General features: G+C 33.8%; 1 protein-coding gene across 6 annotated transcripts in view; it reads right to left on the minus strand.

The window, feature by feature from the left end:
• Window positions 1-15,238, minus strand: part of ZC3H13 (zinc finger CCCH-type containing 13) — a 91,519-nt gene that overhangs the window by 69,014 nt on the left and 7,267 nt on the right. For all 6 annotated transcript variants that reach the window (XM_077855666.1, XM_077855668.1, XM_077855665.1 and 3 more), the window contains exons 4-5: window positions 12,886-12,997; window positions 2,123-2,231 (exon numbers count right to left, since the gene is read on the minus strand). In XM_077855666.1, coding sequence (XP_077711792.1) covers window positions 2,123-2,231; window positions 12,886-12,997 — 221 coding nt within the window. The remainder of the gene's footprint in view (window positions 1-2,122; window positions 2,232-12,885; window positions 12,998-15,238) is intronic.

Genomic DNA, 15,238 nt, shown 5'->3' on the forward strand with positions numbered 1-15,238 from the left:
CAGAAAACCTGAAGAGGGGTAGATAGATGAAACTGAAGGGGAAAGTGCTTCCAGACATTTGAGAGATTGTTGCAGAAAAGCAACAATCTCTCAAATGTTGCAGAGAGATTACAGAAGAGAGACAAGCAAGTCTCCATTTATTTACCAAAGAGGAGGTTATTAGTGACCCTGAAGAGCAGTTCTAGTGAAGACATGGGTCAGAAAACTGAGTAAGTATTGAGGTGAAAATCTAAAGACAGTAAGGTACAGAATTCCTTCAAGAATTTAATCGTAAAGTGGGGACAAGCAGGGTGATGGCTAGAGTCAGATGTAGAGAAGAGAAAGTGTATCCAGATGGATGTTAGAGATATAAAAAAGAATGTATGTCAAATGAGCAAGACTGCAGAGCTGGGAAGAAAGTGAATCCAGAATAAAGGGGAATACAATCTTACACAGCAGAAGGGAGGCTTCTTACCCAGAACAAAAGAGAAAGAGTAAAGGTCAGGTGGGAAAAGAAGACTAATTTATCAACTTCTTGATACCACACTTAGAAAGTTAGTAGATGGTGAGTGTATCGTCTCTATAGTAAACAGCTGACAGGAACTATGAAAGGTCCACTGGGAGATTTAAGGAGAGGGTTTAAAATAGCTATTATGAAAACAACCAGAGAACTGTCTTAGGCTTTTACAAACCTTTTAAATGGGAATATAAAAATTTTTGTTTTTAAAGATAAGTATTCAGTACATTTCAGAGTGTTTTTTATCCAAAAATAATTAAGATGGAAAAAAATGCTGAGTTAATCCCTTCATACTTCATAAAGTTCACTATCCAACCTTGAATAGTCAAAGTTTGTAATATTTTGTTTCAGTATATTAACTACTTAGGCAACTATAATGGGAAATCATAGCTGCTTCTACTGCTGTTTTGTAGAAGGTATAAAATTGGCTTATGAAATCCCTATAAACTAATCATAGGAAAGTTTCCTATGTGCTCTTGGGAGTAAGTTTTAAGCAGACAACAATGTCCAAAGATGGAATGGATTTTCGTAAAAATACTAATGTTCAAGTTACCGGAGAGGCATTCAGCACATTTTTCACCTATTAGAATATGTCTTCAGAGATTGCTCTTAAAATGTAACAGAAAGCATTTTAGGCTTACAGGCTCTTGGTTCTCACAGATGTCTATTCATCCACTATAGCTAAAAAGCAGCCACAGGAAATATGTAACCAAATGAGGATGGCTGTGTTCCAACAAAACTTTACTTGCAAAACCAGGTGGCCGGCTGGCCCATAAGTTATGGTTTTTTAACGTCTGGTCTAAGTTTTTAGTTTACTGCTGTGGAAGTTGCTTAAATTTTTACATTCTTTAATTCTGTCATCTGTTAGCAGAAATACAAAGCTATTGAATTAATAAGGAATATTATATAAATTACATAAAAATGCCCAGCACACTCAAAGCAACAAATATGAGTTTTCTTTCTCTGTATTTGGTAGTGTGAGGCTGTAGTGCTCACTTTCAGAAGGTCATAGAAGTGAAGAAGAGAGAATATTCATGGTGTGGAAAAAAAAAAAAATTTGTTAAGATGATGCAAAGATGATTTTGTTTTTTGTTTTTTGTTTTTTTATTTTTTTTTATTTATTTTTTTTTTTTCAAAGATGATTTTGTTATTTTTCATCAACAAATCCCTGGTCTCAGTTATCTGAAATGGATTTCTTCTGAAAGAAAAAAGTCTACAATTTCTTGGAAATAACTTTCCAGATCCTTAAGATTTAAAAAACTCACTTTAATATTTTATGTAAGACAAACAAAATTTAGATTTAATTTTTTTTCACCTTGGTATTGAGGAACTAAAAAAATTTAGAAAAGTAATATAATTTCAAAGGACTATGATGGTGCCCAATAAAGTTCTAGGGGGGGAAAGGATGGGCAAGTTGAAAAATGCAGTGTGAACAGCATTCTCTGCTTTTGTTCCACTACCATATGCCATTTTCTGTATCCTAACTCAGTAAGGTAGAAACAAGGCAATAAGATGATTCTGAAACAACAAGGAGATCACAGTTGAGAAATGTTTTGAATCCCCCTAAAATCTACAATGCAAATAATCAATAAACTGACTATATAAACAAAGATTTTTGAAACTCACCATCTCTATTAGTTTCCCATTCTACATTTTCTTCTTCACTTTCTGGCGTTCTCTCCTTAGTGATTTTTATGTCTTCCTTTTCCCTATGTCTCCCTCTTGAAGATTCTTTCTAAAAAGCATATACAAACATACAGATTACTATATTTTTAAAAATTATGGGATGGTTACTGAAATACAGAATATTTCTGGCTTTGTCTTTGTTTCATTAAAGAAACTGTGTTGCAGATAATCACTTACTAAGTAGAAGTGACAAACTCCAGGATAGCACCACAATGAGAAAACTATCTACTAAAGTACAGCAATCTGGTAGAAGTAAGGAGTAACTAAGAGTTTAAAATATACAATGCAAATATTTAATAAGCACTGGATAGCCATGGAAAAATGGTAAGGTCAAAAGAAAAAAAGAGAAAGGGAAGAAGGGAGAAAAGAGGGAGGGGAGGGAGGGAGGATCTTATTTATATATAAGACAAAAGGAAAAAAAGAAACAATCTATTTTTATTCATAAAATATATTCTAAAGATTATCAATCTATAGATATAGATTATCAATCTACATCCCATGTAACTTTTTTTTTAGGCTCCATATCCAGTGTGGAGCCCAATGTGGGGCTTGAACTCACAATCCAGAGATCAAGACCTGAGCTGACATCAACTACAAATACCCACCATTTGCTTCGACGTGGATGGAACTGGAGGGTATTATGCTGAGTGAAATAAGTTAATCGGAGGAGGACAAACATTATATGGTCTCATTCATTTGGGGAATATAAAAAATAGTGAAAGGGAATAAAGGGGAAAGGAGAAAAAAATGAGTGGGAAATATCAGAAAGGAAGACAGAACATGAGAGACTCCTAACTCTGGGAAACAAACAAGGGGTGGTGGAAAGGGAGGTGGGCGGGGGGTGGGGGTGACTGGGTGATGGGCACTGAGGGGGGCACCTGATGGGATGAGCACTGGGTGTTATGCTATATGTTGGCAAATTCAACTCCAATAAAAATAAATAAATAAATAAAAATAAAAAAAAGAGTCTCACTTAACTAACGGAGCCACCCAGGTGTCCCCCAGGCAAGTTTTGAATGTTCTGTGGATTAAACTCACTATAAATATACATTAGTACAAGTTGTATCAAAAATTCTTTATAGGAAGTTATCCCCAAATTACTGAAAAATATATTATTTTCTACTTCAGGTATCATGTAATATCCAAATACTAATTTAGTTAAAATTCAACTCCAATAAAAATAAATAAATAAATAAAAATAAAAAAAAAGAGTCTCACTTAACTAACGGAGCCACCCAGGTGTCCCCCAGGCAAGTTTTGAATGTTCTGTGGATTAAACTCACTATAAATATACATTAGTACAAGTTGTATCAAAAATTCTTTATAGGAAGTTATCCCCAAATTACTGAAAAATATATTATTTTCTACTTCAGGTATCATGTAATATCCAAATACTAATTTAGTTAAAAAGGGTTTCAGAGCCATAAAGACTATAATTAGCTTCATGTCAATTAAAATCAGGTTTTGCTGTCAAATAAGTTTATGCTGAACTTAGGAAAAATGTTTGGTTTTAAATATTTCTTACATTTTAGGAATACAATAAATGATTGTGGACTTCTACTTTAAATTATTTTCATTTTATATTATATTCACATTTATTCCTTTAACATTATATGTATGGATAGATAGTATTCATTATGAATTCTTAGAAAGGAGGCATTACCAAGAATTTGGTTTAAAAAGAAATATTGAAGGTAAGAGTTGAAGACCAATATTACAATAACTGGATTAGTAACTAGAATAATAAAATATTACAGGTCTTTGTAAATAATATAATCCAACAACTTCCTGCCCTACATAGAAAAAATTTTTTAAATATTACATATTTATGAAAGTCCTATTAGAAGAACTTAAGAAAAAAAAATTTACTCCCTATATCTCCACTGATAGTTCTTCACTGTTGCATCCCCTTGTCCCCATTTTCAGACAGCTCTAATTATTAAAACTGATCTAATTTTATACTGATCACAATTCTCTTATACCTCTCCAGGATTCCTTCTGATTGGAATCAGTTCTGAAGTATAGATCGTGTAAAAATACTACTACTTTCATGAGACAGCCCTTTAAAATATTTAAACACTGTTACCAAAGCTCTTCAATATTTTCTTATATGAGGCCAAAGAAATAGTTCACATTGATCATATATTAACATTTCAGGATTCTCACACTCTTCCTCACTCAGTCATCTTCCCTGAACATATTAATTTGACAATGTACTTCAATAAAATGTAATAACTAAAATTAATCTGTTCTTATCAGAGCAGTATACAGCACATGGCTTCTACTTCTGGTATAGAACTGAAATTATGATTTATTAATGAGTCTAACTTGTTTTGGAGAATAAGTTTTGGGTGGAGCTTAAGTAAGATACTATAAGTTTGTAAACTGTAAATTTAAACTACAATCTCACATAAAATAAGGCAAACTTCAGGGCTGGGTGATTTAGTAACATGCTGAAATCATTAGAGATCCAACTTTCTGGTGGTTCTCCCTTCTCACAGCTCTGCTATTCTTACTGTTGACTTCACATTAAGGCATATTTCTTTTACCATAATAAGAAGCAATCTACATTCTCCCAGTGTGCCTCTCCCTCAATCATGAAGTAAGAATTCTTTCCTTCAGTTTGAGTAGGCCAACTTCAGTCACACGACCACATCTCAATCAATAACTAATACTAAGGTAATCCACAGGTGAAATGACTTAGGCCTGGTTCCTGAATCAGCAAGGAGACTGGGGTTATTTTGACTGCATTAGACTAAACAGGCCCCAACAGTGAACTGGGGTCAATTCCCCGAAAACACAATGCAGCTACAAAATGAAAAAGTGATAGAGTGGATTTTGTGGAGTTCAAAGCCATTTACTCTACACTCTTAATACACTTCACCTCTTCAAAGTACAAGGCCACACTGTTGACAACTTCAAAGGCCATAACAAAACAGACTGGCTAACCTAGTAAACATTTTCCCTATTCACCTTTACTATTCACATTTCAGACCCTCCTTCTAAGGTCATCCTGCTATCTTCCTGATGCATATCTTTTTAGACACTCTTTATTTAGTGAAGGTCTCCTAGTACTCAACACTCTCAATTTTATTTGAAAATGTCTGTATTATATCCTCATTCTTGAAAAATAGTTTTATTGGGTATACAACTATGGGTTGACAGATTTAGCACTTTGGAAATACTATCCCGCTGTCTTTTGGCTTCCATTGTTATTGATGTCATTCTGTTGCTCCTTTGTAGGATGATTTGCCTTTTTCCTTGGGGTATTTTAATATTTTCTCTAACTCTGGTATTTTGCAATTGCATAATAACATTCTATTTGATATGTATTGTGCTTTTTGTATCTGTAGCTCTGTCTTGTCAATTACAGAAAATTCACAGCACTACTTCTTTCAGTATTGACTCTCCTACATTCTATTTTTTCATGGAGTTCCAACTAAAGGTACATTAAACTTTCTAAGTATTTCCCCCACATTTTTGAATCTCTTCAACATTTTCTATAACTCTGTCTTTGTGTGCTGTATTCTGGTTAAGTTCTTCAGGTCCATCTTCTAATTCAACAATTCTCTCTCCATAGATGGACCAAAGGCTTTGTCTCTATTTACAGCTCTAATACGAGTAAAGTCTCAAGGTCACCACTAGCTTTCACATTTGCTACTTAATCCTTGGTTTCGATTCCCCGTTCTTTGTTTTTGCTGCTGTTTTGCATTTTTGAGAAAGTAGCAATGCATTTAAAATGTGTTTGTTGTCACTTTTCCAGGACCCAGTATTACTGTAGTGGGAGACCCTAAAAGTTTATAGTCCACAATTATGCTGAAAGGGAAAGTTAAGACTAACAATTCTTAACGAGACTAACAATTCTTTAGCAATCACATCAAACTTTGCCTACTGTTTAAAGTATAGCCAACTATTTTCCCTTGGATTTATCCACAACCATTGGTCAGAAGAAGCCACTCTAGGCCATACTACTATAAATGACATTTTGTTCCTAAAATGAAGTTTGTTTATCCCTAACACAAGTTTGTTCTTTGTTAATGACAGGGAACAGTATTATTACGTATTACATGAGACAAAGATGGGAAGGGAAAAAAAATCCACTTCAACTACCATTTCTATTTATCCCATATAATCTTATATATTTCCTTACATCTTTCCAAAATTACTTAGAGAAATTTACTCTGAGACTAACAAAAATTATCACAGAACATTTAATCAAAGATTAACCCAATTATATACCAACAAAGTTCTCTCCTTGTACTAATATTTACTTTAAAATAACTATGTAAATACGTCCATTACTAGCCTAAAGCTATTATCATAGTACTAATTATTATATTAAAGAATATGATTATTATATTAAAGAATATCAAGTTTTAAACATTCAATGTTTTATACAAAGGATTTTTTTTTCATGTCTTATTTTTAAAGAATAATGATTCCAGGGGTGTCTGGATGGCTCAGTTGGGTAATTGTCCAATTCTTAATTTCGGCTCAAGTCATGATCTCAGGGGTCATGGGATCAAGCCCTGAGTGGGGGCTCTGTGCTCTTCATGGAGTCGTTTGTGCCTCTCCCACTGTTCCTCTCTGCTGCTCCCTCTCTTTATCTCTAAAATAAATAAATTCTTAAAAAAAAAATTCCAACCCTACTGCTCTAAAAATATACTTCGTTTCACAAAACACTAACATCATTAGTGAACTCTTAATTTCAAAAAATTTCCTAAAAATAAGACCTAAGTACATGCCGTCTACAAGAAACAACTTTAAATATGAAGATAATATAGAGTTAAAGGAAAGAGATGGAGAGAGATATACTATGTTAACATTAAAAGAGAGGAGGAATAGCTACATTAATTTCAGACAGAGCAGACTTCAAAGCAAGTGAAGTTATTACCAGGGACATAAAGGGGCTTAACATAATGATAAAGGGGTCAATTCTCTAAGAAGACATAACAATCCTTAATATATATATGCCTAACAGCATAGTGTCAAAACACGGAAGGTAAAAACCAATATAAAACTGTAAGAAGAAATGATCCACAATTATAGTTAGGAGATTTTAACACCTCTCTGTCAAAAATGGACATATCTAGCAGGCAGAAAAATAGTAAGAACATAGTTGAACTCAAAAGCACCATCGATCTACTGGATACAACTGACATCTATAGACTACTTCATTCCACAACAGCAGAATACACATTTTTCTCACGCTCACATGGGAAATTTACTAAAACAGACCATATTCTCAACCATAAAACACACTTCTAAATGAATGGAAATCATACAATGTCTGCTTTCAGACTACGATGTAATTAAATTAGAAATCAATACAATAAGATAGCTGGAAAATACCTAAATATGTGGAGATTAAACAACACACTTCTAATTAACACATGGGTCAAAGAAAAAAATTTCAAGAGCAATTTAAAAATATTTCAAACTAAAAGTGAGAGGCATTTGGGTAGGGCAGTTGGTTGAAGTGTCTGACTCCTGATTTTGGCTTGCATTGTAATCAGGGCCTTGGGATCAAGCCCCATGTGGGGCTCTACACTCAGCAGAGTCTGTTTTATTCTCTCTCCCGCTCTGCCCCTCCCCCTACTCACACATACACTCTCTAAATAAATAAAATCTTTTAAAAAATGAAAATGAAATACAACTTACTAAAATTTATAGAATGCCGTGAAAATAGTGTTTAGAGAATAAAGTACAGCACTTCTAAAGAAGATCTAAAATCCATAATCTAGGGACGCCTGGGTAGCTTAGTGGTTGAATGTCTACCTTCAGCTCAGTGTGTGATCCCGGGGTCCTGGGGTCAAGTCCTGCATCAGGGTCCCTGCAGGGAGCTTGCTTCTCCCTCTGCCTATGTCTCTGCCTCTGTCTCTCATGAATATATAAATTTTTTTAAAAAATTAAAAAAATATATCCATAATCTAAGATTCTACTTCAGAAAAACTAGAAAAAGAGCAAATTAAATCTAAAGTAAGCAGAAGAAAAGAAGTAATAAAAATTAGAGTGGAAATCAATGAAATCAATCAACTGAAAACAGGAAATCAATAGAAGAAAAAAAATCATTAAACTTAAAGCCAGTCTTTAAAAAGATCAATAAAATTGATAAGCTTCTAGTCAGGCTAAGAAAAAAAAGAAAAGACATAAGTTAGTAGTATCAGAAACAAAAAAGGAGACATTGCTACAAATCCCAGAGATTAAAAGGATAATAAATCAATACTATGAACAATCCTATGACAAATTTGATAACCTAGAGGAAATTGTCTAATTCTACAAAAAAGACAATCTGCCAAAACTCATAGACAATCTGAATAAGCCTGTACTTACTAAAGAAACTGAATCAGGGATCCCTGGGTGGCGCAGCGGTTTAGCGCCTGCCTTTGGCCCAGGGCGCGATCCTGGAGACCTGGGATCGAATCCCACATCGGGCTCCCGGTGCATGGAGCCTGCTTCTCCCTCTGCCTGTGTCTCTGCCTCTCTTTCTCTCTGTGACTATCATACATAAATAAAAATTAAAAAAAAAAAAAAAGCTAAAGAAACTGAATCGGTAAATAACCTTTCAAAACAGAAAGCACCAGTTCCAGATGGATTCACATCTATCGATTCTGTGAATTCTATCAAACATTTAAGAAAGAAATTACAGCAATTCCCCACTTTTTCAGAAAATAGAAGCAAAGAGACTATTTCCTGACTCATTCTAAGAAGTCAACTAATACCTAAGTACCTAGTATAAAAACCAATATTTCTTGTAATTAGAAATATTTCTCAAGAACATGGATGTAAAAATCCTGTGGTTTTCTCCTCTTTCTAAACTTTCACCATCCCATCTTTCATCCCACCTATCCTTCCAACACTCAATGCAAATGTCATTTCCCTCTGTGAAATGTTCTCTGTTCCCCAGTTATTCCTTCCACTGTGTTCTGTGTATCTCTCTGTCATACTACCATACTCTACAGAATTACAATTTATCTACTTATGAATTTGTATGCCCACAAGATCACGTGTTATCAACCTCACAACTCAGATGCACTAGAGTTGATGTTTGTATCTTAACCTGTCTTAGCTATCTTATGTTATCTAACCTATAGTTGCCCCTACCTAAACTAAATCTGACTTTCCCATAGAAGTTCATCACGTAAAGATCAACAGACACATGTGTTGCAGTAGGAATGTACCATAGAAATGATCAGTATTTGTTATCCTGTCAGACAGATCACTCAAAATAATTAACACCCTGGTATCCTAGCTTATTAACAGTTTTGTCTAGTTTTGGATCAGGAATTTCCTAAAACCTGATCACTCTTGTCACTATAACACTTAGGCAGGCATGACACTCAGCATCTCTGAGGGCTTTCTCACCTAGGGAAAGTAAGAATCAAGCTTTTTCTTTTCTTTTTTTTTTTTTAAGATTTTATTTATTGATTCATAAGAGACACACACACACACACACACAGAGGGGCAGAGACACAGGCAGAGAGAGAAGCAGGCTCCATGCAGGGAAGGCAGAGAGAGAAGCAGGCTCCATGCAGGAAGCCTGATGTGGGACTTGATCCCAGGTCCCCAGGATCACGCCCTGGGCCGAAGGCAGGCCCTAAACCACTGAGCCACCCGGAGATCTCCAAGCTTTTATTTCTTAACGAAAGGCCAACTCTGCTGTCTACTAAGCTGAATATGCTAAACATATAAACCTTTATGATCAGCAATATACTTAGATTTAGATATCTGTTAACAACCTAAATCTCCAACGCTGATGTTTATCTATTAAGAGCCTAACACTAATTTATATTAGAGAGGAAAGGCCAAGAGCTGTTCTAATCCCTGTACATACCAGTTATTTATTTATTTATTTTTTTATTTATGATAGTTACAGAGAGAGAGAGAGGCAAAGACAGGCAGAGGGAGAAGCAGACTCCGTGCACCAGGAGCCCGATATGGGATTCGATCCCGGGTCTCCAGGACCGCGCCCTGGGCCAAAGGCAGGCGCCAAAATGCTGCGCCACCCAGGGATCCCACATACCAGTTATTAAAGAGTCATCGTGGATTAGCCAGCAACTCATGTTACTTGTTTGACATATATTTTTTTCATAGCAACACACTGATAGAGCTACTGCCTCCACTTACAGGTAAGGAAACTGACAGCAGAGTTAAAAAACAATTCCTAAAATAATGTCTTCAGAATATGAATTCCAGATGTTTGCCTTTTAAACTAGTCCATTTAGTGGTGTGCTAGAGTCAGTTCACACTGACTCACAAGAACCAACTGTTAAATCTTTAGGAACTGTGCAAGCCGGTGTTAAACATAGCTATGATTAAAAATCAAATCATATAAGCTAACAATTACACAAATAATAAAAAACAAAGGTAACTGTTATTCAAAATTCACTTCCTAAATATTTTAGTACATTTTAGTCTTGCAGTTAATTACACTATATGTGAGTGCATATACATATTTATGTGTATGTGTGAAAAATACTATATAATGGTGTGAAAATGAGTATCTCTTTCCAAATCTGTATTCAGTGATATCACTAAGCCAGCTTGAAACTGACCATGATGGTAGTATTTACGCTAAAGAAATTGGCAAATCCCATAAAGCAGAGCTTTTTTCCCTGAGTGGTTGTTAAACATTACCAGCAACTCATGGAGTTCATTCCATATTCTGAGCAATCAGTTACTTCAAAATGCAATACCTGTGCCCAGCCCCTACCCAGGAATTCTAATTCAGTAGATCAGGGGTAGAGTATCAACATGTATTTCACAAAACACTATCTCTCCTCCAAAAGAATTCTGATACATACACACCTCTAGCTGAGAACTACTATCTAAGATTTCTAAAGCAGTATTATGTATCTATCATCAGACATTAGAAAGCTACATACTGAAAAGTACATTACTTTAGGTTCCTGAAGATAAATCTCTACAAGCTATAATGTAAAATGGTAATGCAGCTGTTTTATTGAGGATCAGCAACAATCATAGGAAAGCTTCTATACAGCTTAAATGATCAGAAAGTTTCTCTTTAAACAATTCAATAATTTTAATGAAACGGTTATAATATGAGACAACTGAGATATCCATATGAAAAAGTATAAGGCTGGACCATAAATGTAAGCTAACTCAAAATGGATCAAAGCTAAAGCTAAAGTGGAGCTACTTTGATTCTTTGAAAAAAAAAAAAGGGGGGGGGGCATGAATCTTTGTGACCCTGAATTAGGCAATGGTTTCTTAGATAAGACACCTAAAGCACAAACAACAAAAACAGATAAACTATTTCATCAAACTAAAAATATCTGTGCTGTAAAGGACATCATCAAGAACATAAAAAGATAATCCCACAGGACAGAAGAAAAATTTTGCAAATCATAAATAAGGAATCTGTATCTAAAATATATAGAAAGTTCTTACAAATCAACAATAAAAAGACAACCCAAATTTAAAAAGGGGCAAAGATTTGAAAAAGACATGTCTCTAGAGAAGATACACAGATGGCCAATAAGCACATCTTATTGTTCAATATTACTGATGTTCAGTATCATTAGCCATCAGGGAAATGCAAAAACTACAATGCGATTACCACTTCACACTCATTAAGATGATTCTAATCAAAGAGTTTGTAATAGCAAACACTGACGAAGAGAGAATTGGAAATCTTATTGCTGGCAGGAATGTAATATAGTGCAGTTGCTTTGGAAAACAATCTAGCAGTTTCTCAAAAAATTAAACACAGAATTAGTATATCACTCAGCCAATTCTACTCCTAGATATAAACCCCAAAGAAATGAAAACATGTCACTCAAAAAACTATTCAGGATGTTCACAGCAGCATGATTCATAAGAGCTAAATCTGGAACAGCCCAAATGTTCATTAATTAATGAATCGATAAATAAAATGTGATGTATTAATGGAATATTATTTAGCAAAAACAAGGAACAGAATATTGATATATCCTATAATTTTTCATAAACCTTGAAAACACTATGGCATGTGAAAGACAAATCAAAAACAAAATCACATACTACATGACTCCACTTATATGAAATATTCAGAACAGACAAATCTATAGTGACATAGTGGTCTTCTAGGGATGGTGGTCAGTTTCTTGGAAAAAAAAAAAAAAAAAAAAAAAGCTCAGGATCAGATTTCCACATATGAAACACTGACGTTTTCTTTTATTCAATAAGCTACATCATAAATTAAGATTTCTCTTTTGGCGTCACTGTCAGGAAACCCACCATTAAACTTTGTGGTCACATGTGCCTTCCTTCACCTAAATTCTCTGGTTCAGTTTTTGTCAACACCATGCCTTGCTTTCATTGTTTTAATTTCTAAGTGTCCTACTATAATCCACTTTAACCTTTCTTGGAAACAAGCAGGATATGATGGCTGGCTGAATTCTGAAGATTTAAGAATACTTTTAGATAGTTATGATGCCCATCAAGATCCAGAAATCCTATGAAGTTGAACTTAAGCTCCACTAACCAATTCCCTCCATCTTAATTACCACCAAGAACTGATTCAGAGAATTAGGAGTTTTCCCAGAGGACTTTCTTCCCCCCTAAATTACACTATCCATATAAACATTATAATGTGGTATTATTCACATCTACCATATATTTAGCAGACAACATAATATTATGGAACATATATAGTAAGTCATTGCTGAAATTTAACTTTGTTTTGGGAAATTCATTCCTACCCTAACAGGTGAGGATGACTCCTCTGTATTTCGTTTCTGGGACTCAGTGTCCACATCTTGGCGCTTGTTCTTCATTCTTTCTCTAAGATCCCCTGTAGGTCTTTCTGGTGACCTTTGAACCAAAAAACAAAAACAAAACAAAAAACAAAACAAAACAACAAAAATCTATATTTATATAACATTTATAAGAATGTATTTACAGAAATACCTGATGAATCTCAATAAAATTTTTCTGTCCATGGCTCCTAATGTTCAGAAAAACAATTAATTTGCTTCAGCTTAAATATTAATATATAAAAAATATGAGCATCACTTACAAGTGTTCTCCCCATAACAATCAGAAATGTATACAATAAAATTCCATGGGGTGGCAGGTACTGGTGATATGAATAAGAAACTATATGTGAACCAAGAAAAAGGAATTTGTAATTAACAGCTTCATTTGTTTTTCTAAAAATCACATAAATGTACTACTTATATTTGAAAGCAAAAAGTAGGAAGATAAAGTTTTAAACCACGATGTTGCAAAATTAATAAGGGGCAACAGTATTATCATGCATACATATATGTGGCTGGATGCAACATCAACAACTGAAAATTATCCATCTTAATAATCACAGGACATATAGGAGTTTTATGTTATTCTTATAACTTTTTAAATTTGAAATTATTTCAGAATAGAAAATAGTTAAAGGATTCAAAACAAGGTTTAGGCAGTGGATTTCTTTTTAATCAAGGAAAATCATACATAGTTATGTTCAACCCTGGTAAGCCTTCATAATTCATACTGAAAATGTGACAAATGGCTCCCAATTATTTTTACACTATTGTTAAGTGAGAAAACAAAGCAGATATGGAAAACACACTGCCTTTAAAGAATATTCCTAGAGGAGCTTTTTTAAAAAGGGCAATAGAAGTTAAAAAATGGTAGGTCCCCCACTGGCGACCAAAAAACACTGTGTGAGTATTTTTTTAAAGATAGAAACAATCACATAAACATTTAGATCTATTTCAAGTAATAGTTATCAATCAAATCAATTCTTGTATCAATCAATACAAGTCACATAATGAAGATATAATTTCAGTTAACTCACTTTAAAGGATCTCATTAACATTTGTATGTACATTTTATAGGAATATATAAATGTTTAAACAGTTAAATCTGATCTTGAAAGTGGATCTTCTTATTAAAAACCAGTACTTAAATACTTTAAATTATAATTATGATATACAAGCTAATCTTATGTGCCCTGGTTTCCTTTATGTAATAAGACAACTTATTAAGAACTTGTTTCTATCCTAAGCAGCGCCTAACAGAGTGCTCTTCATACAATGAATGCTTAATAAATAATCTTGTGACTAATCATTTCTGAATTACACTGCTTTTCTTTCCATCTCTGAATCACATTATGAACCGTATTTTCTTCCCTATAAAAAAAAGGAAAAAAAGACAAATCCAAAGGGGGTTATCGAATGGAAAAACATGCACAAAATAACATAAAAAATCCTTTATTCTAAGTCTGGCAATGACACTATGTTTTCCCATCTTAGACAAATTCTCTGACCATTTTCCTCAAAATTACCTCTTGCATAAAAATTCTGTGGCAGTTAACAACAAACTTCAGAGATGAATTAGGCATGTATTAAAAGTGTGGTAATAATATGAACAAAACATTAAAATTGTTGAAACACTATCTAGGTTATATTTGTACAGATAATTAAACATATGTCAGTAAGAATTGGTTTTCCCACATTAACAGAAAGCAAGGATGACAATCTAAATACAATAAAACTGAGTATTCACAGCATCACAAGTAAACTAAAATGTACGTTTAATTGAACAAGAAGTCAGTTAAGGGTTTGAGTTTTAAATTCCATTAAGTTTCAAAATTTATACACACACACACACTCACCCATTTAAAAAAAAATCTACAAATGCTACTGTTCAGTTTTTATACTATTGGTATAACCAAAGCCATCAGCACATCCAATTATAGGAACTGGTTAACTATTTGTTTACCAATCAACTTTAAACTGTTTTTTGTGACAACCTTTACATATATTACATACTTAAATACCATAACACAATCATCATGAACTGAACTGAAAGAAAAATAAAAAGTCTTTATTAGGAGATTTTCATTTAGCTTTGCCTTTATTAAAGGCAAAAAGATGTCTTAAATAGGAAGTAGTACCTTTATCCATGTGTAAGCAAGTTTATATTTTCATTTACATTAGTACATTATGATAAGGGATTTGGCAAATGCATTTTAATGTACAGAGCTTGCAGCAGAATGTCGTATGTCATTTAGATTTGAATTTAAAACATCTTAAAAAGCTAAAACTATATCCT

The sequence above is a fragment of the Canis aureus genome, chromosome 17 (genome assembly GCF_053574225.1).
Source record: "Canis aureus isolate CA01 chromosome 17, VMU_Caureus_v.1.0, whole genome shotgun sequence".
NCBI lineage: Eukaryota > Metazoa > Chordata > Mammalia > Carnivora > Canidae > Canis > Canis aureus.